The 18,712-nt window shown below is 40.3% G+C and overlaps 1 protein-coding gene and 1 long non-coding RNA gene across 4 annotated transcripts; both read left to right on the forward strand.

The window, feature by feature from the left end:
- Positions 1–1,652: 1,652 nt before the first annotated feature.
- LOC138836741 (uncharacterized) lies at positions 1,653–12,642 on the forward strand. 3 transcript variants are annotated; one of them, XM_070035414.1, is made up of 7 exons: positions 1,653–2,035; positions 2,226–2,319; positions 2,464–2,594; positions 10,583–10,662; positions 10,778–10,941; positions 12,074–12,262; positions 12,440–12,642. In XM_070035414.1, exons 2-6 carry the CDS (start codon positions 2,227–2,229, stop codon positions 12,239–12,241), a joined length of 636 nt encoding a protein of 211 aa, XP_069891515.1. In that variant the 5' UTR covers positions 1,653–2,035; position 2,226; the 3' UTR covers positions 12,242–12,262; positions 12,440–12,642. The 3 variants fall into 3 exon arrangements, 2 of the variants coding, with proteins under 2 accessions (XP_069891515.1, XP_069891517.1); XR_011375043.1 differs by lacking the exon at positions 12,074–12,262 and having other exon boundaries at positions 2,459–2,594; positions 10,818–10,941; XM_070035416.1 differs by lacking the exon at positions 12,074–12,262.
- Positions 12,643–14,030: 1,388 nt separating this feature from the next.
- On the forward strand, positions 14,031–18,024 carry LOC138836773 (uncharacterized). Its single transcript, XR_011375054.1, has 4 exons — positions 14,031–14,620; positions 14,709–14,839; positions 17,394–17,552; positions 17,661–18,024. It is a non-coding gene; the product is annotated as an uncharacterized lncRNA (long non-coding RNA).
- Positions 18,025–18,712: the final 688 nt, after the last annotated feature.

Consider the following 18,712-nt stretch of genomic DNA (forward strand, 5'->3'; position numbering starts at 1 on the left):
TCCTGGGGTCATTTGGAAGCATTCTTCTCCAGTTTTGGGAATACAGAAGATGTCTCCTCCAGGTTTGTGGATGTAGATATGGAATATGTCTGCTCCTGTTTTCTGGATGTCAACTATATCTTTTCCAATTTTGGCATGTGGAAGATGCCTCCTCCAGTTTAGAGCATGTGGAAGATGTCTGCTCAATATTTGTGCAAGTGGAATATATCTTTTCCATGTTTGGCATATGGAATATATCTTCTCCAATTTTGGACGTGCGAAATATGCATCCTGCATTTTGTGCCATGCAAAAAATGCCTGGTCCTTGTTTGTTCATGTGGAATATATTTCCTCCTGTTTTGGACATCAGAATATTTGTCTTCTCCATGTTTGTGTATGTGGAATATAAATCTTCCAGTTTTTGACATGTGAAATAAGTTTTTTTCTCCCTTTTTGTGCAACAGGAATTCGTCTTCTCCAGATTTGACAAGTGGAAGATATTTCCTACAATTTCCGGAATGTGGAATTAATCTGTTTGTATTTTGGCATATGGAATCTCTCTTCAGCAATGTTTTGCTTGTTGAAGGTACCTGCTCTTGTTTTGCACATATGGGTTATAGTTGGTGTAATTTTCTACATGTGGAATACATCTCATCCATGGTTGGGCATGTGGAATATATGCTCACTAATTTTTGGCCTGGAGAGTATATCAGCTCCAATATCTGCTTTTGGAATATGTCTTTTCTGATTTGAGCATGTGGAAATGTCTTCTTCTATTTGAGCAAGTGGAAGATGTCTCCTCCAACTTAAGCATAGGAAAGATGTCTTCTCCAGTTTGAGCATGCGAAGATGTCTTCACCGAATTGAACACGTCTAAGATCTCCTCCAATTTCAATAATGTGGAATTAATATTTTTGGGTTTTGGCTTGTGGAATCTCTCTTCAACAATGTAGTTCATATCAAAGATACCTGTCTTCATTTGGTCAAGTGGAATATAGTTGCTGTAGTTTTCAACATGTGGAAGATATCTCCTTCATGTTTTGGCATGTGGAATATATCTCTTCTACTTTTTGGCCTGTAGAATATATCTGTTCCAATATCTACTTGTGGAATATGTCTTTTCTGATGTGCACATGAAGATGTTGTCTTGTCCAATCTGAGCATGTGGAAGATGTCTCCTCCAATTTAAGTACGTGAAAGATGACTTATCCCATTTGAGCACATGGAAGATATCTCCTCCAATTTCATTAATGGGGAATTAATCTCTTTAGGTTTTGGCATGTGGAATCTGTCTTCACTAATGTTGGACAATTTGAAGATACCTGTTCTTCTTTTCTGATTTGAGCATGTGGTAGATGTCTCCTTCAATTTGAATATGGGGAAGATGTGTACTATAATTTGAGCATGTAGAAGATGCCTCCTCCAATGAGAAAGATATCTCCTCCAATTTTGTGCACGTGGAAGATATTTCCTCCAATTTGGGCATGTGGAAGATGTCTCACCCTGCTTTGCACACAAGGAATATATCTCTTCTATCTATCTATCTATCTATCTATCTATCTATCTATCTATCTATCTATCTATCTATCTATCTATCTATCTATCTATCTATCTAATATACTTATATTATAAATGTTCTTCTGTTTTTTGGCCTTTGGAAATTATTTATTCAAGTTTGGGACATGTGGAAGGTGTCACCTCCAAATTTATGCACATGCCATCCATCTCCTCCCGTTTGGGGCATATAGAAGTTTTCTCCTCTGGAAGGAATATATGCAATCTAGTTCTTTGCAGGTGAATCACATCTCTTTTCCAATTCTCATCTATGTGAAATGGAGCTGCAGGTCTTACTGAAGATCTCTAAAGGAAAATCAATGGCATCTCCAGGCCTGTACATCCTGAAATCAATCTACTGTTACTCACCTCAAGAAGAAATGTATCCACTCTAAGGGTGCTTATCATGGAATGCATCTACTCCTGCTCTTCAGGGAATGGATTGAATGTGCTCCAGAACTGTTCCTCATTGAAGCCACCTTCTCCAGCTCTTTTCAGAATGGTAAGTGTACACTCTTAAGTTGGTCTATCCTGGAATCATCTCACTTTGTACTCAGCATGGAATATAGTACTCCTCTCACTCCTGCAACCAACTATTTGTGCTCCACTTACTTGGGGTCTCTTTAGCATGTTATTCTTTTTCCATCTCTCGCTTTCTTTTTTTCCAAATGTATCTTTTTCCATCTCTTCAGAATGGAATCAATACTTTGCATCTCTTCTCATGGTGAATTGATCTACACCAATACTATCAGGATGGAATATTTCAACACCACCTGTATTCAGCAGGTAATATTTGAATTCTAGTTCTTTTCAGCGTGACAGCATCAATTTATATTCCAGCTCTCTTAAGTAATTACAGTGTTAGGTTAAATATATGTAAAATGTATTTGCTACATTTCATTTTGTTTTGAAATGTATCTGTTAGAACAGGTGCCAGCAGGGCTTGATTCAGCACCAGTTGTCTTCCTCAAGGAATGCACCTATTCAAGTTCTCCTCAGCATGCACCTTCCTACTCAGGATCTCAGCATGGAATGTGTTTAAACAGACTGTTATCAGCAAGGTAAGTGTCAATGGAAGCATTTGTTAGCATGCAGTGTTAGTAGCTTAGTGCTCCTTCTCATGGACTACATTCACTGCTGTTCTCCTCAGCATGAGATCTATTTACCTCCATTTTGCTCTGTATGACTGAGCAGGTTTCTGCTCACTTGAGTGACCTTGGCCATTCAGCAACCTAGAGACTAAATCCTCCTTGTAGAATGTGATTGCCTCATGCATACTCTATGTATATGTGTGTATATGTCTGCAGCTGTCATCCTCATGAAGGGAAGTGTATGTTTTAACACCTTTCAGCATGGCATGTTTCTTTCACCTTTGTACATGGCTTGGAATGCATTTAACTCCAGCCATACTTCTCAAGGAAGTATTTTATCACATCCAACTATCTTCATCAAGGAATACACCTAGTCTACGGGTGCCAGCTGGGATCCATCTGTTCAGTGTGTCAGCCTGGCAAGTGCTAAAGGCAGCTCTCCTTACAAAGGAAGGTATGCATGAAGTACAATTTTTGGCAGCATGAGGTCTTGTTAGTTCCGAGCTCCTTGTCATGGAATACCTGTGCTATAATCTGATGAAGTCCAGTACCGGGCCCAAAACCAGTACAAAAAGGAGGGTGTCTTCCCCAACACCATGGAATCCATCACCCATTCAATGAAGGTCTTGCCAGCCTGGGTTTTCCTTATGACCCCTGTTATCAGCATGAAAGGAATGCACAGGTGCTAACTGGATATGGAAGGTTTAATTCAAGCTGTACAAAACATGGAATGGAAGTCCTCTCACTTTTTGTTAATAGAGTGAGAATGGATCAGCTTTTCTTCTCTGGGAATGTGTATCAATGTATTCTCTACCTTACATGTTTCTCCTTCAGTTCTTTTTTTTTGTGTGAAAATACTGTGCAGAGGGGGTTACAATTACATGGACAAGATAATGAGTACATTTCTTATCAAGCATTGTAGCCTCCTCCTTTGTTTCCCCTTCCCCTGCGCCCTTGCCCCGCCCCCAGTTCTTCTAACCATTGAATACATTTCCCATGGCTATCTTCAGCACAGAATGCATATAAACCAGTTGTCTTCACCAGGGAATATGTGTGTTCAATTGTTTGTTCTGAAAATTTTGCCTTTACCACATTCAATAATTCCCCCTGAGGCTGTTTCTGGCACAGGAATATCAATTCCAGCTCTGGTAATCAAGGCAGGTTTGAACTCCAGGATTCTCCTGCATGCAGTAGGGACTTCTGTATTTCTTCCATGGAATGGATCAGATCCAGTTCTCCTCAGGGAGATGTAAGTGTCTAGTCCAGCAGCTTCTTTCATGGAATTTTGTCGATTTCACTTCTCCTACCTGGGGCTGCATGGATTTGCCATCTCTTTCTTTGGAAGGTCTCTACTCCATCTCTCAATATGGCATGTCTTTAAAGCAGCTCTTGTCAGCAAGAAAAATTTGGGGTTTGAAAATAGTTTTTATTGTAAAATTACTTTACAGAAGGTTTCAGTTACAGGAGTAAGGAAATGAGCACCTTTGCTATTGAACATTGTTATCTTCTCCCTTGTTTTTCCTGTACCGTCCCTTCTAGCCCTACTCCTCCCCACCCTCAACTCCTCCCCTGGCTCCCCCTCCCATCGAAGTTGGAAAGTTCATTTTCAACATAGTGTCTTATTGATATCAATGTTACAATGGATTAACCTGTATCCTTATTGAAGCATTTTGTTATTTCACTTCCCCTCAAATTAGAAAATGTATATACAAGATGCAGGGTACCAGAATCAAATACAGTGAAAACAGGGGTTATACTGTGGGGGAAGGACATATCAAAGAAGCCAAAAATCATATAGTACATTATAAATATGGTAAAAACCATAGGAAGAAAGAAAAAAGCATTTATGTCCATATCTTGGGGTTCATTTCACTTAACATTATGTTATAGTGTCATATGCACATAGCTTTTGCCCTTTGTTGCTTCTTCTAGATATATACTAGTTACTGCACATAAAGGAAACCATGGGATCTATGTTTCTTTGGGCCTGGATTACATCACTTATAATATTTTCCAAGTCTTGCCATTTCCTAACAAACAGGGTGATGCCATTCTTTCTGATGGAGACATAGAATTCAATAATATACATATATAGGTATATATATGTATATACCACATTTAGCAAGAACAGATTTAAATGATTTAAGTGTAGCATTCTGCATTCTGCAGTTGGACAGTAAGATGCTACTTGTCCTTGATTGCATCAACTTATTATGGAATGCAAATTCTTAAGCCCTTCACTGCATGGAATCTGTATAAACCTACTCCTGTAATCTTGGAATCACTATAGCCAAAGTTTGCAATGCTCTTCAGCATGAAATATGATTACTGGCTTTCTATTCTGCATGAATTGCACCATGGCTGCTATCTTAGGAAATATTTGCTTTCCACCTATACAATGCATGCAGTACATCTCCTCCAATCCTCGTAAGAATGGAGAGAGATTCACTACTCAGCAGAGAAGAGCTCTTGTTCCAGCATCCCTCAGGCAGGAGCATGTGTACTCTAGATAAATACACCATGAAATGTTTATCTCCATCATATATACATATATATAAACATATTTAAAATGTTGTATAGAGGGGTTACAGTTACAGGAGTAGGTTAAGAAGGACATTTCAGAGCAAGCATTGTTACCTCCTCCTTTGTTTTCCCCTTACCATCACTTCCCTCCCCACCTCCCCGACTCCTCCCATCCCACCCCGCCCCAACATTGTAAAGTTGGTTTTCAATATAGTGCCCTGTATACTTCGTCATCACAATGGGTCAGCCTACATCCCCATTTAAGCGTTCCCAATATCTCTTCCCCTCCTCAAATTACAAAAATATATACACAAGGTGCAGAACACCAGCACCAAATCTGGTGAAAACAAGGGTTATACTGTGGGGGCTAGAACAAGAAAAAAAAAAGAATCACCTACTGCATTGTACATACAATAAAAACGCTAACAAGAAAAAAAAACCACTTGTGTCCCTGTCAGGGGGTATAGTTCACTTAACATTATCTCATATGGTTATATGTACATAGCCTTTGACCTTCTCTGCTTGTCCTAGATATGTACTAGTCATGGTAAAAAAGAGATACCATGGGACTTATGTTTCTTTGTCTTACTTCACTTAATATAATATAATATAAATAGAAATATATATATATATATAATATAATATACATATAAATGGAAAATTTCTTTTTTTTAAATTTACTTTAATTTTATTTGTGAACATAGTGTACAGAGGAGTTACAATTACATGGGCAGGATAATGTGTACATTTCTTACCAAGCATTGTAGCCTCCTCCTTTGTTTACCCTTCACATCCCTTCCCAGCCTCCCCCCTCCCCCCCAATCCCAATCCTTCTCCTTACCCCTCCCTTAACCCCCCCCCACACCGACGTTGTAATGCTCGTTTTGGACATGACAACTTGTACTTCTCGTCTTGACATTTCTTAACAAATGGGGTGCTGTTATTCTTTCTAATGGTGGAATAGAATTCCTACACATATACACACGCACATACACACACACACAAACACACACATCTCATCACATTTTCAAGATCCATTCATCTACTGAGGAGCATTGGGGCTGGTTCAATATCTTAGCTATAAACATGCTTGTGCTGGTAGCTTGTTTGTGATCTTGTTTGTGATCGTTTGGGTAAATGCCCAAAAGTGGGATTGCTGGGTCATAGGGGAGCTCTATGTGGAGTCTTTTGAGGAACCTCAATATACTGCTTTCCAGAGTGTTTGAACAAGTTTACGCTCCCACCAACAATGCAGTAGAGTTCCCTTTTGGCCACAACCCCTCCAGCATCTGTTTTTACTAGATTTCTTGATTCTAGCCATTCTAACTGGGGTAAGGTGGAATCTCAATGTTATTTTGATTTGCATTTCTTTTTTTTTTTTGGTTGATTGTGGGGCTTGAAGTCTGGGTCTGGGTGCTGTCCCTCAGCTCTTCAGCTCAAGGTGAGTGCTCTACCACTTGAGCCACAGCACCACTTCCGGGTTCCTAGTGGTTTATTGGAGATAATAGTCTCACTGACTTTCCTACTCGGGCTGGCTTTGAACTGAGATTCTCAGATCTCAGCCTCCTGAGTAGCTAGGATTACAGGCGGGAGCCACCGGTGCCCAGCTGATTTGCTTTTTTTTTTATGGCTAAAGAAGTTAAGCATTTCCTCATGTGTCTATTGGACATTCTTATTTCCTCTTCAGAGAAGTTTCTCTATAAGTCTTTTATATTTATCGGGCAGTTGTTTCTTTAAGAATTTGTTGGGGGTTTAATTTTTTTGAGTTCTAAGTATATTTTAGATATGAGACCCTTATCCCATCATCTGGCTAGTGAAGATCTTCTCCCAATCCGTGGACTTTCTATTGATCTTGCTAGCTATGTACTTGGCCTTGCAGAACGTCTGCATTTCCATGCAAGCCCACTTGTCCAATCTTTCTTTGATTTGTTGTGCTTCTGGTCTCTATTAAAAAACTTTTGGCCTGTGCCAAGGAGCCCTAGAGTTTCTCCTGTTCCTTCCTGTATTGTTGTAATGGAGCCTACTTTTATCGAAGTCTTTGATCCATTTGGAGTTGATTATGGTTCAGGGTGATATATACAGATCTAGCTTTAATTTTCTACAAGTATTTAACCAATTTTGCCTTTTACTGAAAAGGTTGTTTTTCTTCCTATTTCTTTATCTCCCTTGTCAAAGATTAGGTGGCTGTAAGCCAGTGGTTTTATTTCTGAGTCTTCAGTCCTATTACATTGGTCTTCAGATCTGTTCTTGTGTCATTACCAAGTTGTTTTGATTACTATGGTTTGCAGTAGGGTTTGAAATTTAGAATGGATGTTCCTCCAGCATTGTTCTTTCTACTAAGGATTGTTTTTGCTATTTGGGGTCTTATACTGTTCCATATGAATTTTTGTATTGCTTCTTCTATTTCATTGAAGAATGAGTTTGGGATATGAATAGGTATCACATTGAATTTGTAGATAGCCTTTGGCAGTATTGACATTTTCACAATGTTAATCCTCCCAATCCAGGAGCATCAGAGGTTTTTCCACTTGCTTAGTTCTGCTTTGATTTCCTTTTTCAAGTTTTTAAAGTTTTCATCATAGAGGTCCTTCACCTCCTTTGTTAAACTAACTCCTAAATATTTTATTTTTTGTGGGACTATCACAAAAGGGGTTGATTTCCTAATTTCAGCCAAACTCTTCTCATTATTGGCATACAGAAAAGCCATTGATTTTTGAGGGTCAATTTTTTTTAAATTTTATTTGTGAACATACTGTACAGAGGGGTTAGAATTGCATGGGCAGGATAATTCGTACATTTCTTACCAAGCACTGTAGCCTCCTCCTTTGTTTACCCTTCACATCACTTCCCAGCTTCCCTCCTCTCCCCCCAATCCCCATCCATCTCGTTCCCCCCTTCCCCCCCCCCCCGCTCCAACATTGTAAAGCTCATTTTGGACATGACAACTTGTACTTCTCATTGTTGCAACAGGTCCACCTGTATCCTTAAACAACTGGGTTTTCCCCATCTCCTCCACAAGTTATACTGACATCAAATATAGTAATGAGATAATCTTATAAATGCGTTAGAAACACATGCATGAAAGAAAAAAACATTAAAATACACATCTAAGGGTTCATTTTCCTGACATCACATTATCTGACCTTTTCCGCTTGACTCATACATATACTAGATATTACAAATAAGGGAAATCTTCCCAGCCCCTTGAGGGTCAATTTTATACCCTGCTACTTTGCCAATGTTTTCAATCAGCTCAAGTAACTTGGGAGTGTACGAATACTGTATAGAGGGGTTACAGTTACATGGGCAAGATAACAAGTACATTTCTTATCAAGCATTATTGCCTCCTCTGTGTTTCCCCTTTCCATCCCTTCCCATACTGCCCCCACCCAATCCACGCCCCCCACCAAAGTTATAAAGTTCATTTTTCCACATAATGACTTGTACATCTCATTGTTGCAATGGGTCCACCTGTATCCCTAGTTAAATGATATGTTTTTGCCCTTCCACCTCCACATAGTATACCAACATCAAATACAGTGAAAGCATGGTTCATGGGTTCTTTAAATACAAGATCATGTCATCTGCAAAGAGGGAGAGTTTTGCTTCATCTTTCCCTATTTGGATTCCCTTTATATCTGCATCTTATCTTATTTCCCTAGCTAGGCATTCTAATACTAGGTTGAAGAGGAGTGGAGAGAGTAGACATCGTTTCCTCGTTCCTAAATTTAGAGGAAATGGCTTTAGTTTTTTACCAGTAAGTATGATGCTGGCTGTAGGTTTGTCAATACAGCTCTTATTATATTGAGAAATGTTCCATGGATTCCTAGTTTTTCCAGAGCTTTCATAATAAAGGGGTATGGGATCTTGTCAAATACTTTTTCTGCATCTATTGAGATGTGGTTCTTACCCTTGGTCTTGTTGATGTGATGAATTATATTAATTTTTTGCATATATTGAACCAGCTTTGCATCCCTGAAATGAATCCTGTTTGATTGTGGTGTACGATTTTTTTTGATGAGTTGTTGAAGTCAATTGGCCAAGGTTTTTTTTTAAAAAATTTTTATTTTATTTAATTTAAGAACATACTGTACAGAGGGGTTACAATTACATGGGCAGGATAATGCATACATTTCTTACCAAGCATTGCAGCCTCCTCCTTTGTTTACCCTTCACCTCCCTTCCCAGCCACCCCCCTCCCCCCCACCCAATCATACCCCCCTCCCCCCCACACCGACATTGTAAAGCTGGTTTTGACATGACATTTTGTCCTTCTCATTGTTGCAACAGGTCCACCTGAATCCTTAAACGACTTGTTTGTCCCCATCTCTTCCACATGTTATACTGACATCAAATATAGTGAAAGCGGGGGTTACACTGTGGGGGAGGGACATACAAAGCAACAAAAAAATAATCTTATAAATGTGTTAGAAACACATGCATGAAAGAAACGAAAACATGGCCAAGGTTTTGTTGAGAAGTTTCCCATCCATATTCATCAAAGAAATGGGTCTATAATTCTCTGTCTTTGATGTGTCCTTTCCTGGTTTTGGGATGAGGGTTATGTTGGCCTCATTCAAAAATGTGGTAATGAATTTTTGCTTTCAATTTCATTGAAGAGATATAGGAGTATGGGTGTGAGTTCTGCTTTGAGGCCTTGTAGATAAACACACCATGAAATGATTTTCTCCATCTTAATTTTAAATGAAATATGTTCATCCACTTGCACTTAAAGTGGAATGCCTCTCCTCAAGTTTTCTCAACCAGAATGTGACTGTGTCTCCTCCAGTTTTGAGCAAGAGAAATATGTCCTCTCCAGTTTTAAGCATGTTGAATATGTCTGCTACAGTTTCCATTGTCTGGAATATGTCTTCTCCAATTTCAAACATATGGAATACGTCTCCTCCTCTTAATGACAGGAGGAATTTATCATTTCCAGTGTGGGGCATGTGGATTATGTCTCCTCCAAGTTTGGGGCCAGATCTCCTCAGCATTGTCATGAGCATGAAAGTTGTGTTCTGCAGGTTGTCTCGGCATGAATGGATCTCCTCCAGCCTTCCTCATGTGGAATCTGTATGCTTTAGTTCCTCTCAGGGTAGACTGTGTCTGTCCAGGTCACAGTCTAAAATGTATCACATCCAGCAAATATTAAGTTGGAATCCATTTGATCCATTTGTCTCAGTTGTCCTGAAGATGGAAAATGTCAAGGCTAGGTCTCCACAGGCTGGTGGCCATTTACTTTTGCTTACTCTAGTAAGGAATATATTTACTAAAGATTTTCTCAGCAAGGAATATATCAGACAGTGCTTTCTGGAGCACAAAATGGATGTGTCCCACTCTCCCAAGAATTGGCACCATGGAATCCAGCTCTCTTTAGGAAGTTGATTGTTCCCTTGAGGAATCCTTAACATGGAAATATCTCCTACTATCTACAGCCTTGGACACACACGTGCTCCTGTTCTCCTTGGCATGGAATGCATTCCAACCGGCCTGGGAAATTCAGCATTCATTTGGGGTAAGCATTTGTTATCATCTCCTTTCTGTACCTCATGCAGTACTGAATCTTATCCCTCATTGCTCACAGCAATGAAATCTGTATACTCAAGCTCATTTCTCATGTCTACCTCAAGTCTCTGTAGGAAGGAATGAAGCTACTCTGGCTCTCCACAGCATGGAATGTAGCAGGTTGCAGCTCTACTCAGAAGATAAGATTCATCTCCAGCTTTCCCTTTGGTGGAAACTGCCTATTCCATGTCTGTTGAGAATGGAATCTGTGTATTTCAGCCCTCCTCAGGTAGGTAATTATTAACTCTTTTCTCCTCTGCATGTGGACATGTGTACTTATAGCTCTTCAACATATAGCCTGTCACTCTCATGTCTCCTTACATTGGACTGCATCGACTCCATTTACAACATGGCATGGGATTCCACCCTGCCTCCCTGCAGTGTATCGTCCATCTCCCTTCACTGAACAAGTTGTTTACTCGAGCTGTCTTGAGCAAGGATTGTTCCTGCTCCATCTCTCCTCCTGTTTTCCATGAAGAACGTCTTAGTCCTTTTCATCTCAGCAAGAAGTGCAACTCCTCAGGTTTTCATCATCTTCAGTCATATCTACAGCAGCTTTCTTCTTCCCTGTCACTTTGTAGTCCCACATTTTGCAGCCTGGAATCTGTCTGTTGGGTGCTACGTCACCTGTGAATGCCTTGGCTCCATCTCTCTCCATCAAGAGACACTCTTGTTGAATCCAAGGCCATCCTGTCATGTGTTGAAAGCACCTCACATCAGCAAATGTCAACTGTAGAATTCTGCAGCAAGTAAACTGGGAAGTATAGCAGTTTTTGGCACGGAGTGCATCTACCTCAGCTCTCCTCAACATGGTATCTGTGAAAAATAGTTCTACACAGGATGTGATATACCTGTTACAGCTCTTATCATCACAGAACACATGTATTGTTTCTCTCCATATCAGGGAACCCATCTACTGTGGCTTTCCACAGCAGGGAATGTGAGTTCTCCAATTCTCCTATGGAATGTGTCTCCTCCGGCTCACTTTTCCTATAGGTCTGCCATTCCTATAGGAATGCTTTTCCTATAGGTCTATTTAGTATGAAATTTTATTTGGTATGAAAATTAAATTCTACAGGTCATCTTGGCATGATTGGGTTCCTCCAGCCTTCCTCATATGGAATCTGTATGCTTAATTCAGTGCCTCTCAATGTAGAATGTGTCTATCCAGTTCACAGTTTAAAATCTATCTCTTTCAGCATATCTAAAGTTTGAATCCATTTATCTCAGTTTTCCTGAAGTTAGAAAATGTCAAGGCCAGGTCTGTACTGACTATAGGCCCTCCTGTTTTGCAAACTTCAGCACTTATTGATGTACGCTAGTTTAGCCCACCAAGGAATGTATCTGTCACTACTCTCTAGAGCATGAAAGCCTCCCAGCATTGCTTCTATGGTTCCAAGTCTCTTCATGAACTTGCGTGTTCCCTTAAGGATTCCTTAACATGGAAATGCCTCCCACTGTGTACAGCATGGGACACCTGTACTTCTGTCCTCCTTGGCATGAAGTCCATCCATTCCAACCATCCTTGAGAATTTCAGCATTCATTTGTGGTAAGCATTTGCTATCAATTCCTTTTTGATTGAAATTTTTTTTGTTTTTTTTTCAGGGATTAATCCCATTTTGTATCTTCATACAGTATTGCATCTTATCCCTCATTGCTCACAGCAATGAAATCTGTGCACTCAAGCGCATCTCTCATGGTCTATAATTATGTCATGTCTCTGCAGGAAGGGATGAGGCTACTTGGCTCTCCACAGCATGGAATGAAGCATGTTGCAGCTCTATTCAGAAGGTAAGTATCCTGGAAGCCATCTATTCCAGATGTGATGAGGATGGAATCTGTGTAATTCAGCCCTTCTAAGGTAGGTACTTATTATATCAATTCTCCTTGGCATGTTGACATGTGTACTTACAGCATAGAATGTGTCTACCCTAGTCCTCTTCAACATATAGACTGTCACTGTCATGTCTCCTCACATTGGAATGTGTTGACTCCAGTAATTTACAACATGGCATGAGATTCCATCATGCTTCGAGTCCATACACTCTTGGAATGTGTATCATCCATCTCCTGTGAACAATTTGTTTACTGCAGCTTTCTTGACCAAGGAATGCTCTTGGTTCATGTCTCTACAACTTGGGATGTGTGTCCCTTTTTATTTTCCATGAAGAGCACCTTGGTCTTTTTATTCTCAAAAAGAAGTACAATTTCCCAGGTTTTCATCAACATGAGTCATGTTTACAGCAGCCCTCTTCTTCCCTGTCAGTATCTAGTCCCAGATGTAAGTCTGGAATCTTTCTACTGGGTGTTATGTCACCTTTAAATGCATCGGCTCCATCTCTCTCCACCAAGAGAGGCTCTTGATGAAGCTGAGGCCATCATGGCATGTGTTGAGAGCAGCTTGCATCAGCAAAATGTGAACTCTAGCATTCTCCAGCAAGTAATTGGGAAGTGTAGCACTCTTTGGCACAAAGTGTATCTACCTCAGGTCTCCTCAGCATGGCATCTGTCAACACTAGCAATAAGCAACAGATGCTTATTGCAGGTCTCATCAGCATGGAATACATGTATTCTATCCCTCCACATTAGGGAACCCATCTGCTGTGGATTTCCACAGCAGGGAATGTGTTTTCTCCAATTCTCCTAACTATGGAATGTGTCCCTTCCAGCTCTCTTCCACATGTAATGTATGTCTTTCAAATCTTGTCAACATAAAATGTTTTTCCTATAGGTCTAATTATTATGAAATCTATTAGCTCCATTAAGCAAGCTATGCAGGACTGTGGAATCATCCATCTTATGTTCATCACAGTATAGAATACATATTCTCTGGCCTTACGAAACTTTCTTGCTGTTTCTGCCATCCTGATTACAGCTCTCTTATGTATATTCCAAGGCATTTGATATACCTCTTTTTTTCTCTTTTGGATATACAGAGTTTCAGCAACTGTAAAAGGCATAGAATTCTTTTACCACACCCTGCCATGGAGTGGGTTTCCTCTGGTTGTGTTATGCAAAAAGAGTTTGTATTTGAGAGCATAAAAGCAGCATAGAATATTTCTGCTGCAGCTTTCGTGGACCCTGATAATTATTTCATGCACTTCAACAAGGAATATGTAATTTTTTGTTTGCATCAGCTCCTGTAGATGGAATATGTGCAGTCTGGTTCTCATCAGGATGAATTTAACCTGTACCAGCTCTCCTTGGGATGATGAAATGGAACCATTGGTCATATTCTAGGTCTCCTGCAGACATATGTAGGCCTGTACAGCCTGGAATCAATCTCATGTTGCTCATTCAACTGAGCAAGGAGTGCATTTATGCTGTGTCCTTATCATGGACTGCATCTACTGCTGCTTTCCAATGAATGGGATGCAGATATTCCAGTACTGGTCAACATTGAAACCATCTACTCCAGCTCTTTTCAGGAAGGTAAATGTGCACTGTAGGTTTCCTTGTCATGGAATAATCTCATACTTTCCTGAGCATGGTATATACTGTATCTTTCTTTGTTCTGGAATCCATCTATCTACGCTCAGCTTAGTAAGGTAAGTGTCAATGTAGGGTCTGATTAGCACTGATTCATCACGCAGTCTGCTCAGCATTGAATGCACTACTGCCCTCTTTGTCCTGGAATCCATGTATCTCAGCTCTTCATACTAAGGTAAGTGTCAACTTGGGGTCTCTTTAGCATGGATTCATGTCCTCCTCGTTCCTTATTTCTAAATACATCTCTTCCTTCTCTGCTCAGAATGAAATCAATGGCTTGAATCTTGCTCCATGGTGCAACTGGACTCCTTGAATTCGTTTGGTATGGATATGGGATGCCCGCACTACTCAGCACGGAATATGTCACCTCCACTTCACATCTCCATGGTCTCCTTTTGTTTCTGGTGTCTTAAACAAGGTAGATGCCCACTCCAGTCATCTGGTTACTGTATGTGAACTCTGATTACTATATATCCTTCTGTGATGAAATGCATGTCTTTTGGCAGATGACAGCAAGGAATGTGTCAGCACCAGTGCTCTTCATCCAGGAAGATATCTACTCCTGCTTTCCTCAGCATGAATCCTTCTACTCAGATTCTCAGCATGGCATGTGTTGAAAACAGTGGTTATTAGTGAGGTAAGTGTCCACTCCAGAATTGTTTAGTATACAGTCTTGCTTGTCTAGGGCTTGTTGGGCTGGATTACATTCACTGCAGCTCTCCTCAGCCTGAGAGCTGTCTACTGCTGGTGTACTCAGCTTGTGATCAAGCTTCTGCTTACTTGAGTGCTTTCTTCTTCCTATCACAGGTCCTGCAAACTTTTTGTTGTTGTTTTTAATTTAAAATTTAATTTTCTTACTTTACAGGAAATGGCTTTACCTTGTGATTTTTCTGTTTCATTTGTGTGTTCTTACCCTATGGTATAACCCCTGTTTTCAATGTATTTGACTCTGGTGCCCTGAAGCTTGTATATACATTTTTCAAATTGGGGAGTAGAAGGGAAATAACAAAATGCTGAATTAAGGATATGAGTAGACCCATTCTAACACTGAAATGTACAAGACACCATGTTGACAACAAACTTTACAACTTTGGAGTAAGGTTGAGGGAGTTGTTGGGAAGGTGAGGAGGGAAGGAATGGTAGGGGGAAAACAAAGGAGGAGCTAACAACATTACTCATGTAATTGTAACCCGTCTGAACAGTATTTTTATAGTAAAATATATATACAAAAATTTATTTCCTAAAATGTGAACTCAGAGCCTTGAGCCCTGTTTGTTTATTTAACTTATATCATGTGCTATGGCACTAGAGACATGTGCTCATTCTTACATATTGATGGTAAATTTCAAAATTTGATTTGTGTTGACTGTATTTAAGAGCTTAATCCTGACAGTTCAGACTTCTGTACACATGAACATGAGAGTTAAAGATATAGAACTGTCACACACTCACACAAAAAGCCTTAGCAGGCTGAGTAGCTAGGCACACAGAGATGAAGCACCAACTTGGTTAATTCTTGTTTTTATTTTAATTTTTCTAACTTCTATTTACTTTTTAATGCTGATATTAGGATTTGATTTAACGGTCAGGGCTTTGTCCCTGAGCATTTATGCTCAAAGCTAGTGTTTTGCCATTTGAATCACAGATCCCTTCTGATTTTGTGGTTAATGGGAGAGAATCATGTCCCAGAGTTTCTTGCTTGTGTGGCTTTGAACCATGATCCTCATATCTCAGATTCCTAATACAATAGAAATACAATGCATGAGTTACCTCTGGCCTATTATTTGTTTTTTTTTAAATTTTATTTTATTTTATTTGAGAACATACTGTACAGAGGGGCTACAATTACATGGGCCCGATAATGCATACAATTCTTACCAGGCATTGCAGCCTCCTCCTTTGTTTACCTGAGGGGGGTGGCCTATTATTTGTTATCAGGCATGCTTTCAATGAGATAGCAAACTGCGAATCAGAAATTGAGAATTTTCTGCATAAGAGGCCATGAATGAAACCAATGCTGTTTAACACTCTGTAGACCCAGGATGGTAGACTTTTTTTTCTGCAGGCCTTGACAGCCACAATCTTGTGTGTCATATGACTGTCTCTCCAATCTTAGCTCAATGCAGTCAGAGTGAAGCACATTTGTTTTTTCCCAGACTTTTAGAGATATAATCATCATCCTCTGTGTACTTGAGAACCATTACCCATTAGGTCCACTTCCCCTGCTCACTATGTACTGGAGATCCAAGTAGTGATGCTACTTGTGAAGTCCAAATAAGTACATTTGAGCTGGGCATGGTCGTCCAAGAATATTCTGCCTGGATATTTTGGATATTCTGCCTAAGAAGAGAATTTTTCTCGTAACTCTTCTCTCTAGGACACCAAAGGATGGATACTTTCTCCTCTAGTTCATTGGACTTGTAGTTTCTATTCCCCCTTCACTAAGTGAGAAGTGTTGTTTAAGCTGGAAGCATAAGATACTAGTCAAATAGGAAAGGTGATTGCAAATTCTAGGTACCCTAAGTATGAGGATGAGGATCTTCATTGTCTCTTGGGATCAGGTCTCGTACCAATTGCAGCAACATTGAAGGCATATAAGGGCTTTCTTTCCCTGTTGGTTGCAGGGGTTGAACTCTCACCAATATGAGGTATCCATTGGATCCTGAGTGGACTTGGAAATCCTCTTAAGAGATAATAGATAAATCACAAGCTCTCTACAGGCTGGAACATTTGCAGCCTCTCTCTCTCTGAGAGCCCTTTATTGCCTTTAAGGCCCGCAGTGCCTTCACTGACATCTTCCTGTCTCTCACTAGCTTCCTTTTTAATTGTGTGAAGATACTTTATCCCAAAGGCATTTCCTGCCCTATGCCCTCCCTTGACCCCAGAGCCTCACCTCACACAGACCTGGCATAGAACAGGCATTGATGAAGAGTTATGCATCATCATGCTGCTAAATTAAGGTTCACATTATGAAGAATTTGACTGTTACATGTTTTATAGTCCTGGGAACACCACACCCTGTCCCCATCTACACCAAGACAGCTACAGTGTGGGGAGGTTCGTATATGGGATCACTGTTGCCTCTGTGGCTCATTCTTGACTGCATCTCCATTATGGGTCACAGGATTCTGTACAAATATATGGGTGAGTCAGACTTGGTCACATCTAGTACTTTCCCTCCAATGACATAGGCCATCTATGCCTGCCTTTCACAAGGAGTGGTCTGGAGTTTCCTATGTTCTTCTGGATGGAATGTCATTGTTGGCCTCACCACATGACTACAATGCTCCTGTCATGCTGTCCGCCTCTCACTGTGGAATAGATGATAATACAGCCAGTCTGGTATCCAGGTACTGTGTGCCCTATGAATACCCTACATGCATTGACCCAGTGGGGGAATCCCTCATCCTCCAATAATTTACATGATACCCTTCGTATCCCTCATGTCCTTCTTCCAGATGGAACTTCACAGCACACCCACCTTTGGCTATGTTTTCCACATGACAAGAACCACTTTCGTCATTTTAAGTTGACTCCCCAGGAACATCATCACCATCAATATAGGTCCTCAGTTTCCACAATGTTTTCATTCCTCACCCTACTAACTTTGTGAAGTTAATTGTTGTTTCATTAAGTCTTTGCACAAGGATCAGAAACTGGCTCACAACTCTTTCTAGCAGTGCATCTCTTTTGATTTCTATTTTATATCCACAAATAACCAGCAATTTTCATTGCCTAACTGTTTCTTTTCCAACAATTATTCAGAATAAAATGTCATTTCATGAGTTATCCTGTAAAGACTACAATAAATTTTGTATCAAAGTTGTTTCTGTGTTTTCTGATTCTTCAACTTTTTGCCCAGTCGTGTGTGCGTGTGTGCTTGTGTGTGTGTATGTGTGTGTGTGTGTGTGTGTGTGCGCGCGCGTGCCTGTGCACATGCACGTGACTATTGTGGCTTGAACTCGGGGTCTCCTTTACCACTTGAGCTCCACCTCCCCATTGACATTTTTGCTGGCTAATTGGATATAAGGTTGTGTCAGATTTGTCTGGCTGGCTGGCTTTGAAAATCCGTCTTTAAATCTCTGCCTCATGGGTAGTTGAGATTATAGAAGTCAGCCATTGTCACCCAGTGTTGTTTTATAAAAACGGTTTTGAAGATCTTTTGTGCTCTTCCACATGACATACAAGACACCTTGCTTCTTGAGATTTGCCAGCACAGTCCTCCCCAATCCCCCAGAATAACTGCTGTGGTCCAGTCATCCAGAGTTCCTCACCATACTCCCATCACCGTGTTCCTGCCTATGCTCCTTCTCTTCTCCATTCTTTGGGAGCTCTTCTTCTCCTCATCAATGAAAAAACTGCCTTTATCCCTAACAAGTGTCAATAGGATCCTACTTTATCCAGTAGTCCCCTCTGACTTTGAAGCTCAACTGTCAACTTTTTTCCCTTTACTCTAGGTCCATTATGCAGTTTTCAAAGTGTGGGTTCACTTATGGCCTCCAAAGAATGA

Source organism: Dipodomys merriami, unplaced genomic scaffold, assembly GCF_024711535.1.
Source record: "Dipodomys merriami isolate MVZ:Mamm:240054 unplaced genomic scaffold, mDipMer1.0.p SCAF_10, whole genome shotgun sequence".
Classification (NCBI taxonomy): Eukaryota; Metazoa; Chordata; class Mammalia; order Rodentia; family Heteromyidae; genus Dipodomys; species Dipodomys merriami.